Source organism: Halichoerus grypus, chromosome 15 (genome assembly GCF_964656455.1).
Source record: "Halichoerus grypus chromosome 15, mHalGry1.hap1.1, whole genome shotgun sequence".
Taxonomy (NCBI): Eukaryota; Metazoa; Chordata; class Mammalia; order Carnivora; family Phocidae; genus Halichoerus; species Halichoerus grypus.
The window spans coordinates 2152827-2172134 of NC_135726.1; the positions used below are offsets into that span (position 1 = coordinate 2152827).

The 19308-nt window shown below is 55.1% G+C and overlaps 1 protein-coding gene and 1 long non-coding RNA gene across 2 annotated transcripts; one reads left to right on the forward strand and one right to left on the reverse strand.

Annotated features, from left to right (window-relative positions):
* Window positions 1-1401: 1401 nt before the first annotated feature.
* On the reverse strand, window positions 1402-4384 carry LOC118548891 (uncharacterized). Its single transcript, XR_004923791.2, has 2 exons — window positions 2356-4384; window positions 1402-2061 (listed from the first exon to the last, which is right to left on the reverse strand). It is a non-coding gene; the product is annotated as an uncharacterized LOC118548891 (long non-coding RNA).
* A 164-nt stretch (window positions 4385-4548) lies between these two features.
* Window positions 4549-19070, forward strand: C15H16orf95 (chromosome 15 C16orf95 homolog). Its single transcript, XM_078063453.1, has 7 exons — window positions 4549-4793; window positions 5934-5985; window positions 6700-6840; window positions 12414-12560; window positions 13308-13344; window positions 16726-16930; window positions 18807-19070. The coding sequence occupies exons 1-7, from the start codon at window positions 4564-4566 to the stop codon at window positions 18823-18825; spliced, it is 831 nt and encodes a 276-aa protein (XP_077919579.1). The 5' UTR covers window positions 4549-4563; the 3' UTR covers window positions 18826-19070.
* The last annotated feature ends 238 nt before the right edge of the window (window positions 19071-19308 follow it).

Consider the following 19308-nt stretch of genomic DNA (forward strand, 5'->3'; position numbering starts at 1 on the left):
AGGCCTGGGGCGCTAACTGCGAGCCCCCGGGAGCCCTGATGGCCACGCTGAGAAGGGACAGCTGGTGAGGAAGGTGCAGGTGGGAGGTGCCCCATACCAGGCTGCCGCGGGGATTCGGATTAGAACTGGCATGGCCTGGCAGCGACCAGAGTCTGGATGAGGAGTCGTGCACACTGGATGTGGGGTTCGGGGAATGAGACAGGAGAGCTGGGGTGTAGATCTGATTCCACTCCTGTCTGGGTTGTGCTGCTGGGCCACATGCGGTCTCAGGTCCCACCTGCTAGTGGCTTGGCCCCAGGGCTCACCTCACCAGAGCCCCTGTGACTACTCGGTGGACAACAGGAGCCCGGACGCAGCCACCCCTGCCTGGGGAGGGGAGGAGGGGAGCCCTGAGCCCTGCAGTGCATGGGCTGGTCAGCCCTCCTGCAGACTCTCAGAGAGCGGCTGCCGAGCACCCCCGTGGACCAGGGCCCAGGAGGCCGGTGAGGACCTAGACCCAATTCCCGTCCTCTCCTCAGGCCCCCTCCTGGACCCAGGATGGGGACAGAGGCTACGGAGCCCGGGTGAACGGCCCTCATCACCATGGAGCTTCACCCCCACTGCTTCTAACATTCCACAGTTCTGTTGGGAGGCAGGCTCCCACAGGGCACCACGGGCATGGGGAGACATGGTGAGGAGCCATGGCACGGAGCCCCTCTCCTAGAAGACGCTCTGGGGATCTCATGGAAAGCACTAGAATGTGAGTCTTTGGTGCTGGGATGAGACAGGGACAGGTGCCTGGCTGTCTGGCTCGGACTGTGTCCCTTTCGTGGCGCTCTGATGACAGTAAGGATGGTGGTGGTGCCCTATCCCCTGGCAGAGCACAGGACATGGTGAAGGAGAAGGAAAGGGAGCCCACGTTCCACAGTGCATCACAGAGAGAGTTCTAGAATGTTGTGGTTGGAGAGGTGGGGAGAATAAGGGGTGACGACGGAGCCTGCGATCCCACAAGGAAAGGTAAGGGTTTGGGACAGCTGACTTGCGCAGCGGGGACCGGTCGCATATGCAGGGCCCCAGTCAGAGTGAAAAAGGGAGTCCTCGATCCCGGGGGCCGTTACTACACCACAGGAGTCGGTGGCACCTGATACGACCGTGACCCAGACTGGACTGGGAAGGGATACTTCCAAGAGATCTCAAAGTGCCCCCAATGGGGGACAGGAGCGTGCAACTCTTGATCTCAGGAACGTAAGTTTGAGCCCCACGTTGGGTGTAGAGATTACTTTAAAAAAAAAAACGTTTGAAAAAAATTTTTTAAATCATGTTTTTACCAAGCCCACAGGATTTAGCTTTGTAGGGCTCCTCTGTGCCTGTCATGGGTCCATCAGGCAAGGTTATCCTGTAATAACAAACCTCAAAACAAAATCACAACTTCTGGGTTCTTTTCTGGGTTAGCAGTAACAATGTTCTCAAGGATACGGACGTGGACATGTGGAAAGGACAGTCCTCCAGCCACGGTCCCCAGGGCCAGCATGGTGGTGGCCGGGATGGTCCTGAGGACAGTGTCCTTGCTGCTGGATGATCTGTCCCTTGCTCTGTCCACCTGCAGGGGTAGGGGTGTGACCTGCCACTTTGGGCCCTCTGTCTTGGCAGCCAGCTCCGTCAGGTCACACAGAGGCCTCCCCAAACCCTGCTTCTAACTGTGGGGTTGGGTCCTCGTCTGGAGTAGAGGACACGCCCATTTCTCTTTCCACTCCTACAGGAGGTTCAAATCATTGGGAAGTCAGTCTGGAACAAGGGACTGAAGAAGAACGTTTGTGCCCCGTCTCTGGCTGTTTGGTGACCTGTCCCTTATCTTGCCCCAGCAAGGCGGCAGTTGCCCTCCTTCTGCTGGTCTCCCTGCATCTGCCCAGGGTTTGTTTGGTTTTTAAAGCTTTTGTTAGCGCTCACTTGGCCTCATGCTGCCACAGCCTGCCGCCCTCACCACATGCAAGAGTGACTGGGGAGAGTCCCGCTCTGCCACCAGCTCTCCGACGGCAGAGGTGGCCCCAGTCCCAGGCAGGCGGTACGAGGCTTCATGACACTCTGAAAGAGAACCCCAGGCTGTAGGTGACGGTCACAGGGGTGGCAGGAAGGGGCGGTGTTGGCTGGGTTCCCCTAAAAGCCAGCCCTGAGCTAGGATCTGCAAGTCTATTACTGGGGAGATGAACTGGGATAGGGTGTGGGGAGGGAGGTAGGAAGCGAGGGGTGGTACACAGGGCATCAGCAAGGGGACAGCAGTGGGGGCAGCTGGGGCTCAGGCCTGCAGGGATGCTGGCAGGTGGTGTGGAGCACGTCCCACAGCGGTCCCAGCTGCAGCACAGAAGCTCAGATACTTACCCATCTTCCCCGTCACTGCTGAGGGCTACTCCCAGGGCCATCAGTCCCTGGCACTCTTGGCCTGCCCCCGGACAGGGGTCTGGAGAGTCCTGTCGTCAGGCAGTTATAGGAGTTGACAGCCATCAGCATGAGTGCTGTGGGGGCTGGGGAGATGCCCAGGTGCTGGCCATGCCTGCCTCAGTGGCCCACCATTTGTCCGTCCCCTTCGAGCCAGGTCATATGGTCCCCTCTGGTCTGCTGAGCCACTGCTAGCCCAGGGTGCTCCCCTGCAGGTCATATAAGGGGGCCTCTGGGGGCAGGGGCAGGGGCAGGCCCAGTGCAGGCTGAATGCAAGCCCGACTCGTGTTCTCAGCTGGGGACCCTTGGTCGGTGAACACACCGCACAAGTGCACGACTCTAGGACTCAGAGTGCTCTCTGCTCCTCCTCCTCCTACCTGGGGGCTTTGGAAACGACGTTTGGTAGCCACAGGCTTCTCTGGTCCCCTTCCCTCCTCTGAGGCAGTGGCTGTGAGCCAAGCCCTGGCTGAAGTAGGGAGGGACAAGGAAAATATAGGGGAAGAACAGGATCTGCCACACGCACGTAATGACAGCTGACCTGCACGGGAGGCTTACTGCACGCTCGGCCTTATCTGACCTCCTCAGACTTCCTGTGGATTGGGTCTGCGGTTGTCGGTGTTTTACAGACGGCACCCAGGCTTGCGAAGTGGGGCGACCCGCCCGACGCACACAGGGAGGGAGAGGCAGGGCCAGGACTGGGGTCAGGACCTGGTTCCTCTGCACGCTCAGGGTCACTCATAGGGAACCATGGGCCTGCTTTGGGGGTCTGGCTTCTCCACACTGCTGTGTGCTCTTCCTCATCCACATGGAGTGTTGGTCTCCCTGGAAGTGCCACCAGTTCCTTCTTTCATCTTTCCGGCTACGAGCGGGCATTTGGGTCACTTCCAGTTTGGAGCTGTTAACCTTGCTGGGTTTGCCTTGCCTTCTGGTGGACTGAGTTCTCATTTCTTTGGGGTGTATGACGGCCATGAACAGCTCGGTTATAGGGTATTCATTCATAGGCTTGGGTTTTGTAAGGATTGCCAGAGGGTTTGCCAGCGGTTCTACCAGCTTCTGAGCAACAGGGGGTTCCAGCGGCCGCATCCTCGGTGCACCTGGTGTTTGCTGGTCCTTCCAGCCACTGCGGGGGCGGGGGCGGGGACGGGGTCGGGGCTGAGCGATTGTGGACACGGACAGCACGAGGGCCAGAGCGTCCAGGGGGCACGAGCCTTTTACAGCGGAGCCACGTCCCAGTGGGCTCAGGAGCGGAGAGCGGGAAAGCCGACCGCGCTCCAAGGCGGGCGGCAGATGAAATGCTAGGTTAGTGGGGAGATTCCCGGGTATTTTGTCATTAGCTAGTAAGAGACCGGTGGCATTGCTTATACACAGCCACGCGGCGGGTCGTCTCACGGCCGTGGCCGCCAGCACGCTGGGGGCACGGCCCAGGCGGCGCGGGTGCGTGAGCCACGCTCGCAGCAGGCTTCGGCGCCAGGAAGCCGGGCAGGCCCGCGGCCAGAAGGCGGCGCAGCGGGGTGTCGCCCGGCAGGGCCAGTTACTGCGGGCGGGTCGGGCCACCACGGGCACGAGCCGCGAGTACCCCGGTCCGCACGAACACCCTTCGGGGCGGGGCCTCGGTCCCGACAGGAACACCGAGAGGCACACAGCCTCCGGCTCCCCGGACAGGCGCGGCCTGGGTCCCTTCGGAGCCTGCGGGGCAACGGAAGGCAGGCCAGGGCTCGGGCCGCGACGGGGCCCTCCGACGGCCCCAGCCCCAGGGCGCTCGGGAACGACGCGCGTCTCTAAGAGTCACGACGTGAGCCCACATGCCGGGCGCGCAGCTAAGTCCGAACTTGAGAAAAAGCAACGAGCGGCTTCAGGGCGCCGCGCGGGCTTCCCTCTGCCGGCCGCGGGGCGGAGACACCGCTGCGGCGCCCGCGACTGCCGGCCAGGAAGCGATCCCCGCGCGGAGGGCTCCGCCCCAAGCCCTCCCTGTGACCCACCCACCCCGAGGCCCCACGCCGCCAGAGGCCAATCAGACGCCAGATGAGGGCACATGCCTAGAAGGCAGCGCATGATTGGCTAAACTCGGGCATGGCAGCGGCGCGCCGGGGCCATCGGGCCGGAAGGGCGGGGCCTGGGGCGGCAAGCGGGCGGAAGGGGTGGGGCCCGCGAATGGGCGGGCCCTGCGTGCGCGTGCGTACGCGTGCGTGCGCGCGCGGGCTGGCCTCGGGGAGGAGCCACACGCGTGAGGGCCGGGCCTGCTGTCGTCACCCGCCTCACGATGGTCACCACCACCACCACCACCGCGACCCTGTCGGAGCCGCGGCGGGCACTTCCGGGGGCCCTCGGGTGTCCGTTGGGTCTGTCAGCACGCACTCCCCCGAGCGCGTCGCGGCAGGCAAGTGCGTCCCTGAGCCCCGCTCGCCGGGCCGCGGACGCCGCACCCGGGCGGCCCCAGCCCCGTCCCTGGGGGCCGGGCCCCGGTCGCTCCGGCCCAGCGGTGGCTGGGGCACGTAGGCAGGGCAGAGGGCACGCCTACGCTGACGTAAGCACCGGAGGGCCATTTAGTGTTTCCCGACCTGAGAACGTCAGGGGAGGGTCTCCAGGCTCGGGTCCCCACGCTGGGCACTGTGGCCAGGGACCCTCCGTCCGTCCGTCCGTCAGCTGCGCTCCCCTGGAGCCGGCGCCTCTGGAGGCTGACAGCCTCGACACTGAGGGACCTGCTCTTGCCCTAAATTTTGGCAGGAAGCCCCAGAATGAGTGTCGCTGGGCTGACCCGCGAGCCGCTCTGCTGAGAGCCGGGCGTCAGCTTCGCGGCTGCGGCCGGGGGGTCGGGCCCGTCTGAAGGGCCCCCGTCCTGGGCAGCAGCGTGCCACCGCCTCTTGGCCAGCATGAGCTGGGCGAGCGCAGCGCAGGGACCTGCCGGGCAGCCGTGACGAGGCCGCTTACGGTGGGAGGGAAGCACGGCCGCGCTGTCCGGTCTAGGTTCCCGCGTCCCACGGCGCTGAGCCACATCGCCGCCAGGGGGCTCGCTCTGCTTTGTGTTCCCTTAGGCCCCCGGGGCCTGCGTGTGGCCTCCTAGCGACTCGTTCCCGGGGCGGGGCCGGCGCTGGGGAGGAGTAGCGTGGTGGCCCCAGAGGCAGTTCCATTTACCCTACAGTTTCACGGTCTTCGCCTCCAGTGTTCCCAGTCAGCTCGGGGGGCCCTGGGGGGTGTGGTTGGCAGGTTCTCACGGGGTTGGAGCCTTCCTGTCGTTCCCTGAAGGGCCCAGCACGAGGTCAGCTGGAGGGTGGGTGAAGCCGGTAGGTTTGGGAAAGCAGACTGCGGCAGCCCGGCGTTCAGGAGCACGCGTCCCCCTGCTGCTGTCGTCAGCCCCTGCGCCCTCGTAGTCTCAGAAGGATGCCCCCTCCCTCCCTGGGGTTTAGTGGCGGGAGTCGGGAGCCGGTTCCAAGAAAGCTGGCCCAGGTCCTCACCCAGCAGTGCCGCCCCCCAATTTACACAAAGCTCAGAACTTTCTAAGCCTTCCTGTTCTTGTTTTCTAGGAAGAGCACATTTCAAACCTTTGGGAGAGAAGTGTGCCTCATAGATGATTCGGTAAGGAAAGCAAGCGCTCAGCAACTTTGCTCCAGCTCCGATACGCCCGTGGGTTTGGGAGAGTGGACACAGTGGGTGGGTGCGCAGCATCTCATGAGGATGTGTCAGACACGGAGTCCGTGGTTCCAGGGCCCATCAGCTGGCCCCCAGAATCTGTGTAGGGCCACCCACTGCCTCCCCCAGCCCTGGCGCCTGAAGACGCCTCCAGACAGGGACTCAGGAGGCCTGGGAGAACAGTAGTGCCCCCTAAGCTACCTGCTCTGGGCATCAGCTTCTTCACCTGACCCTGGAGAGGATGACTTCCCCTCCTTCCTGAGTGTGGGCGTGGTGAGGATCACGGGATGGATGTGGAAGCCTTTGTGAATGTAAAGCACCGATGGCAGATTGACACCCAAGGAGAGCAACCCTCTCCCCACCGCAGGCGGTTGTACTCCCCCAGACTTGCCCATGGTAGCGCGGCAGGAAGCGGCTGGGAGTCCTAGCAGCTGGTCTGCAGGCTCTGCTGGTCCCCCTCTAACTGACTCTGGAGTGAGCCATGGTCGCCTGCCTCTTGCTGAGCTGCAGGAGGAGCTGGGGCCCCTGTTCCCTGCCCCTGGACGCCCGGCCTCCACCCTGGCTCTCTCCAAGCATTCATTGACTATTCCGGAGAGTTCCTTGGCTCACATTGCAAACACAGCAGCATGTTTAATTCTGTCTTTTCTGGCTCTTGCTCAGATGTGTCCCGTCCCCAGCACTGTTCATCGAGAGCCCATCTGCTGTGAGTGCCAGGCCAAATTCGGGGGCTGCCTGCCGGTGCCCAGGGTCAAGGCGGCGTTGCCTTACTGGGTTCCTTTGTCCTTGAGACCCCGAAAGCAGGTAGGTGACTTGGACCAGGGCTGCTTCGTCTAGTCCAGGGTTAACTTCAGGGGACCAGTCACCCCTCAAAATCAAAGGTGTTATATGTGTGATTTCTTAAAATTTCTGGGAGACAGTTTTTGTGTGTGTTTTTTTTAAATCCAGTTTTTTTTTTTTTTTTTTCAAAAACCAGATCTATGGAGTTAAGACTGGCATGTGATAACTGCACATATGTGAAGTGTACAGTTTGCTAAGTCTTGACATAGATATCCGTCTGAGAAACCACCACTGCTGCTGAGCTGACGTGCATACACACAACCCTGAAAGGTTTCCTTGTGCCCCTTTGTGACGCCCCCCAGCCTGCCCCGCCCTGCCATCCCCAGGCAACCACTGATCTGTTTCTGTCACCCCAGATCAGCTTGCATTTTCTCAGATTTTATATAAATGGAATCATATAGTAGGTCCTCTTTGGCCTCGTTCACTCAGCATAATTATTTCCGAGCTTCCTCCATGTGGTTGCTGAGTGGTGCTGGGTAATGTCCATCATATGACTGGACCACAGTGCAGCCATTCGTCTAGTGAAGGACATTTGCACCGTCTCCACAAGTTTTGTCTATTACAAATAAAGCTGCTGTGGATGTTTGTGTACAAGTCTTTGTATGAACATACCTTCGTTTCTCTTGGGCAAATGGCTAGGAGTGGATTTGTTGGATCCTGGGGTAAGTGTATGTCTGACTTTTTAAGAAACTGTCAACTGTTTTCCAAAGTGGTTGTATCATTTTACATTCCCACCAGCAGCGTATAAAGTTCCAGTTCCCCCATATCCTCAGTAACACGTGGTTTGGTCAGTCTTTTAAATTTTAGCCATCTTAATAGGTGTGCGTCTTGCTGTGGCTTTAGTTTGTATTTCCATAGTAACTGGTGATGCTGAGTGTCTCCTCCATATGCTGTTGCCATCTGCATGTCTTACTTGATATGTGTTCAGATATTTTGCCCATTTAGAAACATTGGGTTGTTTGCTTTTTTTTTTTTTAAATTATGGAGTTTTGAGAGTTCTTTATATATTCTGGATATAATATGAGATATTCAATTTGTAAACATTTCTGCATGTTTTTGACTTGTTCTTTTATTCTCTTATCAGTATTTTTCACAGAGCATAAGTTTTAAATTTTGATGGAGTCCAGTTTATCAATTTGACCTTTTCTGGATCTTGCTTAAGTGTGCTCCTCCCCCCAGCACAGTGGTAGGACATGCTTTCTAAGTATTCCTAAAAAAGCTTAAGCCAAGGTCAGAAAGGTTTCTCCTTTATTTTCTTCTGGAATTGTTATAGTTTACAGTTTGTGTTTAGGTCTGTGATCCATTTTAAGTTAATTTTTGTGTATAGCTTGAGGTATGGGTTGAAGTTCCTTTGCTTTCGTCGTGGGTGTCCAGTTGTTCTAATGCCACCTGTCATAGAGCCCGTGCTTTCTCCCCTGGCTGGCCTTTGCACCTTTGCCAGAAACGAGCTGTGCACGTAGCTGTGGGTCTGTGTCCGGACTCCGTTCCTTCTGCTGCTCTCGTTGTCTGCATGCCGCCACGCTGTCTCCATTACCGTGACTTTATAAGGAGCCGTGTGTCCTCCAATGCCGGTTCTCTTTCTTTAAGTTGGTCACTCTAGTTTCCTTGCATTTCCATGTGAGTTTTAGGATCCATCTGCCAGTTTCTACAGAAATGTCCTGCTGGGAGTTTGGTTGGTGTTTTTTGTGTAAATTAGTGTAAAGAGAATGATCATCTTAATAACACTGACTCTTCTGACCCGAGAACGTGGTGACCTCTCTATCCGTGTAGGCCTTTTGTGTTTCTCAGGGGTCGCTTGCAGTCAGCAGTGCACGGGTCTGACATACCTTCTGTCACATTGATCCGTGAGTTTTTCATAGCTTTGATGACATCATTTTAAAAATTCAGTTTATGATTGTTCATTGCTAGTATTTAGAAATACCACTGAGTTTTGTATTTTGATCTTGCATTCTACAATAATGGTTACCTCCTTTATTCTCGTAGCTCTTTTTGTAGATTCCATCAGATTTTCTATGTAGATGATCATGTCATCTGCAGAGAGACATGATTTCATTCCTTCTTTTACAGTTTGGATGCCTTTTATTTTTCTTGCCTGATACCCTGGCTAGAACTTCCAGTACACTGTTGAGTGGAGTGGGGAGACAAGACGTCCTTGTCTTCTTCCTCATCTTAGAGGGACAGCATTCAGGTTTTCACCATGAAGTAGGATATTAGCCGTTGGTTTAGATGCCCTGCATCAGGCTGAGGGAGTTCTGGCTATTCCTAGTTTGCTGAGAGGTTTTATCCAAAATGAACATTGGATTTTTTCTGTCTATTGAGATTATCACTTTTTTTTGTTTGTTAATATGATGGATTGCATTGGTGGATTTTCAAAAGTTAAACCATTTCCTAGGAGAAACCCCCTTTAATCATGATGCATTCTCCTTCATATATTTGATTAGAAGTTTTGCATGTTTATTCATGAGGGTTATTGATCTGCATTGTCCTTGTTTGCCTTTGTATTTGGGTAATGCTGGCCTGGTACAATGAGTTGAGAAGTATTCTCTCATTTTCAGTTTTTTGAAGACTTTGTGTAGAATTGGTATTATTTCTTCCTTTAATGTTTGGTAGGATTTACCACTGAAGCCATGTGGGACAGAGCTTCCTTTGTGGGAAGGTTTTTAACTACAAGTTTAATTTTTCCGTAGATACAGAGTTATTTAGGTTATCTGCTTCTTATTTAGCAAGCTTTAAGGAATTTGCCCATTACATCATTGTCAAATTTATTGGCATTGATGTTATTCATAATATTTTCTAATTACTCTTTTAATATCAGTAGAATTTGTAGTGAGGCCATCTCTCTCATTTCTTGTTTTTTAGTAGACTTTGAAAGGGGTCACTGGCTTCAAGATGACTGAGTCATGTTCTAGGCAGTGATGACGGCCTTAGTCCCTCCTGTTGGTCACTGTATCATTTGAAAGTTGGGCAGGGTAGATATTATTGTACCCCTCTAAAAGATGGGCAGACTGAGGTCCAGAGTGGGGCAGGCTTTTCTAAGGTTCCACAGTCAGTTCATAGCACACGAGGGCTTAGAATCCAGAATTCTCCCCACTGAGTTGTGCTGCTGGGCGTCAGGGAGGAGGTGGCCCTAAGCAGGATGGAAGGAATACAAAGGCCAAGGTGCCTAGCCTGTCTCATGTTTTCCGGCGGGTCTCCCTGCCTCTGTCCTCTCTAGCTCTGGCTGTCCATGTTCTGATCGGCAGCCCCATGAGCTTTTAAAACTGTGGATCTGGTCCTATCACTCCTCTGTAGCTCCCAACTTCGGAGTGTGGAACAAAGTCCCGGACACAGTTCCTGGGGTCCTTCCTGATCTTGCCCCCGCCTGGCTCCAGCCTCCTTTCCACTTGCCCCTCAGGCTTCTGTTCCAACAGAGGGAAGGTGTTAGGTGCAGGTAACAGGAAACTGACCCACAGTGGGTTCATCCAGTCTTGGTAGAGAGGACTCTTCTAGGATTGGCTTTATGGCTGAACAGTGTGTTTAAGGACCAGAGTCTTTTTATCCTTTACGCATAGTGTTGGCGCTGTCATCTTTAGTGTTTTGAGATGGTGGCCATGGGTCTCTTTTTTACACCATGATACACATGGCAGAAAGTGAGCCTTTCTGGCGTCCTCCTTTTCTCAGGGGAGGCGTAGAAGGCTTACCTTCCCATTCTGCTCTCTCATCAGGGATAAAAAAATTCCCAGATGCCCCAGCCGACTTCTCTTTTGTCTTTTTGTCCTCACCTCCAGACTCATTCCTGGCAAAGCCCTGACTGGCTGGTGCTGCTCCCTTGGGACTGGGCACTTTGCCCCTTGAGTAAAGCTGGGTTCTTTTAACAAGGGGGGCTGGGGAATGATTGCTGTGGGGGCAGCCCATAGGGTGTGCCTGGGAAGTTCGTTCTGTCCACATCCTGAGGGCTCTCCAACAGGCACATGCTGCTCTGCTGCCTTCTCCACCTAGCCGGCCCCTGCGGCGCGGCTCAGCGATGCTTCCCAGACAGACTTTCCCGGCCTGGAGTTTCTCCCCACTCCTGCTCCCCTGCATCCTGGCATTTATCCTGTCAGCGGACAGCGCTGCATAGTGAACTGCTGTGGGCAGGACGGGTCTTTGCTCCTAGCGCCGTGCATGCTCAGAGAGTGTGCTCAGCCAGCGCTTGGTGGATGGGGCAGAACCGGCCCGAGTATGCCTGTCCTGTCGGGCAGTGCCATGTTGGCAGGAGGTGGGGGGGGACGGAGGCTCCTGGGTTCTCCAGAACCCCTTCCATCTCTTCCTTTGGATGACCCTTCCGCCCCTGGGCCCTCCCCTGTGGGGTCCTGTGCTTTGCAGCATGTCGCTCACCTGCTCTGGGCCGCTTCTCCTCTGCCTTGGGAAGTCAGCAGGGTCCACTCACAAGTAGGTTTTGTTGTCTTTTCTAACGTGCGACCCGAGCACATGGCGGGAACTTACGCTGGTTCAGGGGGGATACCCTGGCTGCGCCTCCCCCGAGGCTTCCCTGTGCAGCCCGGAGATGTGCTGTGCGTGTGCTCTTTCACTAGCGACACGTGACGCATTGCCCGACTGCCTGCCTTCAAACTGCAGTCCCTGTCATTGTGAGCGGCTCAGCTGCGTGGGCCGGCCCCACCTGCCCCTGATCTAGGGGCCAGTGTGCAGGCCCAGACGTTTAGAGGCCTGTGTGGCCGCTTTGCCTGGCCAGACCTGGCTGCCGTCACTTCCTCCTTGTTCTGTGCGCCAGACCCCTGCACGGCCTAAGCGAAGTCCAGGGGCGGGCTCCACGCTGCCCCTCTGCCGGAACGAACGGGGGTCCCAGGGCAAAGGGCAGGGCTGTGGGGAGGGTACAGAATGAGACAAGGCCGTGTGGTCCCAACAACTCATGCCCAGGAGTCATAGCACGTAGATTTTCTGTAAAAACTGCACATGGCTGCATACCGGGCCTGCGTGCTATGTTTCCCACTCCACATCATGTCTCTGCATTCATTCACATCAGGACAGACGGGTCTGCCTTGCACTTTCCAAAGCCTGCCCCATTCCCTGTTGTCCCCGTGTCCCTCCCAGAGAGGCCCTTGGGCTCTTGGGCCACGACAGCTGTGCTGCAGCTACTGTTCTTGTGAGCGTCGTTCTGCAGGTACACACGTGTCCCAGAGTGGAACTGGTGGATCAGACACTGTCCATTTTAGACTCTGACCCGTGTTTTCAGAAAGCTTTGTAGCCAAGAATGCTGAGGCTCAGAGAGGCTAAATGTTGTGCCCAGGGGCCACTCCCGGAGGCCTGCAGACTCAAGACAGAGCCACGTCTCCTGACTGTAATTCACGTGTCCCACCATGGCAGCCAGGTAGACCTCCCACTGCAGAGGTGCAGGCGGCCCCAGGGAATGTCATGAGGGGGAGACTGCTCCCTCAGCTGGGTGGTTGGGGTGGGCCTGTGGGAGGTTACAGAAGAGGAGCTCCCCAGGGCCCTGTCCCAGGGCGAAGGTTTCTGGGGTACAACCCCTTTGGACCTTCTCTTCCCTTCCTCTCTGTTAGATCCAAAAGATGGTCCGGTTTTATATCCCCAAAACCTCCGAGGCATGCCCCTGCCCATGCCACCGCTTTGGGGGCCGCCTCCCGATGCCTAGGGATCAGGCCGTGATGCCCTACTGGGTGCCCCAGGTCCTGAGGCCTCACAAGAAGGTAAGAGGGAGGCTCACGGCAGCGAGGCCCCAGAGGGACCCGGAGATGGGGTGGAGGGTGCTGGGTTCTTTCCCCACAGTGGCCTCCACTGGTGTCTGGGGTCTCCTGGAAGGCACAGTGAGTGCAGTGGAGTGCAGGAGGCGGGTGTGTGCAGGGGAGGGCCAGCTCGGTGTCCTGGGGGGTACTGGGAGGGTGGGCCGCACGGCTCTCTGAAGGGGGTCTCTCATCACTGCCCCCACTTTAATGCCGTCTCTCCTGCCTCCTACTCCTTCCTCCTCTTCTGCACATCCCTCACCTTGCCTCAGCACCCTCTCCAGCTCTCTGGGCATCCTGGCAGGCAGAGGGAGGAGCTGGGAAGGTCCATCGCTCTGAATTTCTGTCCTGGCTTTTCAGCTCTGTCTGGGCGCCTCCAGGGCTCTGGGTTCCAGGGCGGTGACTCCTGGGGTTGCTGGCCAGGTCCAGTCCTCCTCAGCCCCATGGCCCCTTCTCTCCCATGCTTTCTGGGTGTCCTGGGTGGTCAATAGAGGCTTTCTTTCTGCCTTCATCCACTTACCATTTGCTGGTTTTCTCTCATCAAGTAGCAAACTGTCCCCAGAATTAAGACTCAGAGGCCCTTTAAAAGGGGACCATGGCATGCATTCTGAGCTGGCCACAGCCCTTTCCTGGTTTCCGGCCCAATCCCTGGGCCCACCCTTCTGGTAGACACCAGGCTGGGCTGACACATCTGCCCCCATTCTTTTCTTTTAGGTGGTGAAAAGGCAGCAGAGTTGTAAAGGCATCCAAGGTAACCGAGCATACATGTTTCATCCCCTCACTCCCCAAGGAAGGTGGGGTGTCATGGTGGGGATGGGGAGACTTCTCTCATCCCCAGGTATCTGTAAAACAGAGATGGCCACGTGACACACATACCGCATCTTCACCCCCTTTTCTTGCCAGGCGTCGCTAGCCATCTACCATTTTTCCCCAGGGAACCTAGAGAAGCCTTACACTCTACCGGTCTATCTGCCTTGGCTTTCAAGATGAAGCCAATTTGCAGCCTGGAGTTAGATGGTATCTAAAGTGTATTTTCATTTAGACTCTAATCTTCCATAGTTTGTGACATTGTGTGTGTGTGTTCTGGCATATACATACACACATATGCTTATGATCTAGTAAGTGTATCTACTAGTGATATGGTACCTATGCCTACATTTACATACGCAGGACACACTGTATGTTCGTGACATATTTCGGTATGCACTCATTTTGTGGTACATTTATACATTTGTGTATTTGAGAGCTAGTGTGCACACGTCCACGTGTTTCTGGCAGATGTGGTCCATACCACGGATACGTATGTTCATGATGCGGTATGTATCTGCAACAAAGCGTGTTCGTGGATTTATGTATCTGTGAGCCGGTATATACTTATGCACTCACGTCAGCCCTTGAGGAGGTGGCATCTCCATCCCCACCTTTATTTTCTTTGTCTCTAAAACAAATGGGTTGGATTGCTCTTGAAGACCTTGTCCGGCGCCAATGGCCAGCATGTATGCTTCCTCTGCATTGCACGCGAGCAAAGGAGCGGACATGCTGGGTGGTTCGCATCAGGTCCTCCCCTTGCCCAGCCGTTCCCGTGCTGTGCATGGTGAGCAGCCCTTGCTGGAATCTGTGAAGGAGGGAATGGATGGATGCCAGGCTGGGGCTCGGTTCTTGTGATGGGCGAGCAGTTTGAGCGGCCTGCCCAGAACCCAGGAGCATAGGGCTGGGTGGGAGAGTGCCCAGGAAATGAGTGGCCACCAGCCAGCATGCCCACCTCTTAATGCTGCAAAAATACTATTTTCCCTGATAATAAGAGTTACACAAAAAGAGCAGCACAGATGGACACAGCCTTTGTGGGGGCAGTTTAGAGGCATCTATCAAATTATTTTTTATTGAGATATAATTGACATAGAACATTATATTAGTTTCAGGAGTACATGTAACGGTTTGATACTTATATTTTTGTGAAATGACCGATACAGTAAGTCTAGTTAACATCTGTCACCTCATATAGTTAACAAACTTTTTTTCTTGTGATGAGAACTTTTAAGATCGACTCTCTTAGCAACTTTCAAATATACAATACAGTATTATTAACTATGGTCGTGCTGTACGTTAGAGCCCAAGGACTTATTTATTTTATAAGTAGAAGTTTGTACCTTTTGACCACTTCACCCATTTCTCCCATTTGTCAACTTTTGTAATACGCGTCATCTTTACTCCAGCAAGCCCATGTCCGGGTAATGTCTGGTAGACACTCCCACATGCATGCCTGTCTGCAGCAGCAGTGTCCTTGGCAAGGTGTCCGAAGCAGCTGAAATGTCTCCCAGTGGGAGGATGGACATGCGTGAGGGTGTATTTGTAATGTGGCACCTGCCATGTAGAGCACGCAGCCCTTGGGGACAACGGGAGGGGGCCCAGACACGCTGCAGTGAATGTAGAGCATGCAGCCCTTAGGGACGACGGGAGGGGGCCCAGACACGCTGCAGTGAATGTAGAGCACGCAGCCCTTGGGGACGGCGGGAGGGGACCCAGACGCACTGCAGTGAATGTAGAGCACGCAGCCCTTGGGGACGGCGGGAGGGGGCCCAGACGCACTGCAGTGAATGTAGAGCACGCAGCCCTTGGGGACGACGGGAGGGGGCCCAGACGCACTGCAGCGAATGTAGAGCACGCAGCCCTTGGGGACGGCGGGAGGGGGCCCAGACAAGCCGTGCAGCTGGACCCCATTCCTGTGGCTCTGAAAAACTGAAGCCCCGTGTGGGTGTGGATGCGGGTTGGTGGTGTGTGTCTGGGCTGACCGCACAGGTGACCTGTGGGGGTGGGGAAGACAGGAGCTCAGGAACCCAAAGAGCAAGACTGGGGGCTGTATAATCAACAAAACAGAAAGCAGCATGTTGGCTCCAGTTTGGGGGAGAAGAGCCAGAAATCCCTTTAAGAAAGAAACCATAGTAGGAGGATAAGAACAGTTGGAGAAACTGCTCTTTTAACTGTGTAATCACACATTTATGGGTTATTTTTATTGGTTGTTTTTGGCTTTGAATACTCTGCATCTTTAGGAAAAGCTAAAAGCTCAGCTTATTGTTGAATCCTATGCATCAATTTGATACATTTTCAAAAGCTAGTATTAACTTTTCTCCAGTCCTTGTTTAATAGTGCAGGCAATTTATACAAACAACGAGTCAAGCCTTAACCCATTCAGGCCCGAAGATGTTCCCAGGACAGGACTGAGAGCCCAGGTCTCACTGGTACCAGCTCCCCTTGAACTTTGTATAGAGTGATTTAAAAGTATGATTTAAAAAAAGTGATTTAAAAATATTTCCCTTAGCCTCAAATCCAGATTATTTCCATTTTAAAGAGAAAAATCTGTATTTTTCATCTTGTATTTTCTTTGTAAAGAGGAGGCTCATCTGCTTTTCTTCCCTATGCTTTTGCAGTAGGATTGTTTAATAAAGGAAATATTGTGTTCTATATTAACCATGCTTTTACACGTTAGTATAATTAGAGTAGTAATGTAGCATATAATATGCCAAATAGAGTATACGTGTGGTATATGTAATATATAAATATAGTGTAATTTGTAGTCGTAGCATGTTCTAATATAAATAAGTGTAATATAAATAAGATGTGATGTCGGAAGGGCCCCATGTTGACCAAAGCAGATCTCAAAAGCTAGCAACTGGAGTCCCATTTGTGGTTGTGGTTTTTTCAGATACTCACATAAATCCCATGTTTCCATCACTAAGTTCTACTCATTATCAACTTCTTGCCAGTCTGGTTTCATCTGAGCTTCACCCACTTGTTCCCCCCCTTGGAAAAAAAACCCAAAAAATTAATGGGAAGCACATCCCAGCTAAATTCTATGTTTTTTCATCCCTAACTAGCTCATCATGTGGCTATAAGGGATAAAGACGCTGGCACGAGCCCCCAGTCAGCCCAGAAATAAGTAGACAGCAGTGTTCTCTTCATCTCCATGGATGTCGGTCAGCGTCCACACTCTCGGGGCTGTGACCAGCCTTGCCGGGACACCTGGCATCCTTGCCCTGGGTTCTGGAGGGTTCTCCCCTCTGTGGTGTGCACATGTGGCACTCTGCCCCCACTCTGCCCCCACTCTGCCCGGGGCCTGACTCGCTTTCTCGCCTAGAACCTCCCCTGGACTTGCGCTCCTGGTACAACCGCTGGCGGATCTGCTGTGACAGGCACCTCCTCCTCAAGTGGCAGCAGCTCCAGGCCCTTCACCAGCATGAGCCACTGGCCCCAGGGAGGGGAGTGAGCCCCCCGGCCCCCCTCCTGCCCTTCAGCCTCCTGACCCTCCTGCAGGCGGTCCTGAGGGTCGTGGTGGCCATTCGGTGAGCAGGCACAGGGCGGGGGCGGTGGGGGCCCTGGGCCCATCTCACTCCCCGGCCTTTTGGGTCAGGGGCTGGGGGTTTAGTTGAATCCAGGATGGGGGAGAAGTTGGCTGTGGCTGAAGAAAGGGTAAGGAATGGCTGCAGCGGGATCACCATGGTGCTGTTCTCACCGTCCAGAGTTAGTTGCTCATACCCTACGTGGGGATCTTACTCCAGCACACACTTAATGGACAAGCAGTCCAGGCACATCAGAGCTGACGGTGGGGCACTGGGCATCTTGGGGCAGCCTGCCTTTCTTCAGCTCGTCCCCGTGGCTGCCACTGGTTCCAGTTTGCACACATTTCCGTCACGTCGAGGTTGAAGGTGGCTGTTAGAGGCCGCTTGCCCAGCCACCCCGCTGGGGAGTAAGCACAGCTTCTGGCCTAGGGACCTGCGGCCTCTACCCCTGGCCCGGTCCCAGCCATCGAGGCTCCATTTTGGAAGGCCTTTGCCCCAGCCTCGACCCCACCAGCCTCACTCAGGCCTTGTCACTTAGATCCCCACCTAGGCCCTCCTCCAGGGTGTCCTTCCCAACCCCCCGCCTGGGGACAAGCAGGACTGCTTCCTTTGGTCTTGTACTCAGGCTCATTGATCACAGCTGTGTGCAAGGACATGCAGATACACAAATGTATGTGGATAGAAGATGTGCAAAACTGTACCAGCAGATCAAATTTATATATATTGATTTGTTTGCTTCTTAATCGTCAGTTTTTCTGTAATTGTAAGAGGAATGTACTAGAAAGTGTCCAGTATCTGAAAATGGTTGTTGGTGTCTTCTGTCCAGTGTCCTCGTTGGTGTTGTTCACAGCAGGGGGTTAGCTCTGTCTTTGTCTCTGGTCCTGGCTGGAAGCAGAAGGCCTGCCCCCTGCTGGTCTGCTCTCCTGGCGTTGGGCACTGGTGTTTCCTCTAACCCTGTGATTACAAACGATGCCACAGGGCGCATCCACATGCGAGTGCCCCTGCGGACCTGCAGCCTCTCTGGGGCATGTGCTCTCAGGCAGGGGGCCGGCGGCTTTGGGTGGTCTGTGAGCGTGAGTAGGCTCGTGAAACTGTGAGATTGTTTCTTCTTTGCTTTGCATGAAGATTCATCTTTTCTTTGTGTGTGTTTGCCGACTTGACCGTCACAGTGAGTTGGACTCCCTGGTGCCCACTCTGGGAAGCGTAAGGAAGCAGCTTGGCTGTAGATGGTACATGAGGTAGATGGTCAGGGTAGGCCAACGGGAAGGTGCTAATGACCGTGGAGGAGGCGTTTGCCTCAGAGCCAGGCTCTTAGGGCCAAGGTACAGGTGCCCCTAGATGTCCAGGAGAACTCTCTCGTCTGCGGGGTGCTCTGTGAGATCCCCCAAACTGTTCGACCAGCTTATCTCAGGAGAAGCTGCCAGCTGCCTGTGGGCTGGCCTGGCAGAGATTTGCTAGAACTGTGAAGGCCTCAGGAGGGGAGGTGAGCTTGAGACTTTCCCAGCAGGGACCCTTGAAGAGTTGTGACAGTCAAACTTGCCTTCTCGATGGGGCCCACTGCAGCCGCATCGGGTCCCTTTCACAGCTGCACAAGGCGGGGACTCTCCTTCCCGCCCCGAGGGGGAGAGTGGGCTCTGGGGGCCGAGTGCCTCATCTGAGGACCCATGGCTGGAAGTGAGCCAGCTACGACACACCCTGGCGTCGCCTCCCTGTACCCTTTCCTGCCTGGGCTCCTCGGGGACTCAGATGGCGTCCTCCTCCACTGTGGGGGTCCCCCCGCCTTCCAACCCAGGGAGGCTCCCTACCAGGTCCTGCCAGGGCAGCATGGGCTCAGCGTGGGGCACAGTTCCAAGTAACTGCATTTCTCTTTGCTTTCCAGCCACTTGTTTTGGGTTTGAAGTTGGAGTCTTCAGCCACTGCCGAGAACATCAACGAAAATGTCAGTCATAATCAAGGTCTTTAACGAAAGCCGTCAAGTCAGGAGGAGTCTGTGATAAGCCACCATTTTCTCAGGTCCTATAACTCACACCGGGGTCGGGTCTAAGTTCTTTCTCATCAGGCAGTGCTCCGTTGTGGTGCTGCTGCCGTGGATGCGGGTGAGACTCTGGCGAATGCGGCCAATAAATGTTATTTATGAAACTCCCGAGTGGCCCCTGATTGAATGGTGACACTGGTTACGCTTTGTGGAGGGGGCGTGTTCTCCAGCCCGGCGTCCCTGAGGGAGGGGGGCCGCCTCGGTGCCTCTCTTCCCTCTGCCCGGGACAGCGGGCCCACCGGTGACTGGCTGGAGGTGCTGTGGGCACCTGTGTCAGGCGGCTCGCACTTCAGTGAGTTGCATAAAATTAGGGGAGTTGAGGTTTTTTAAACTGAGATGTCATTCA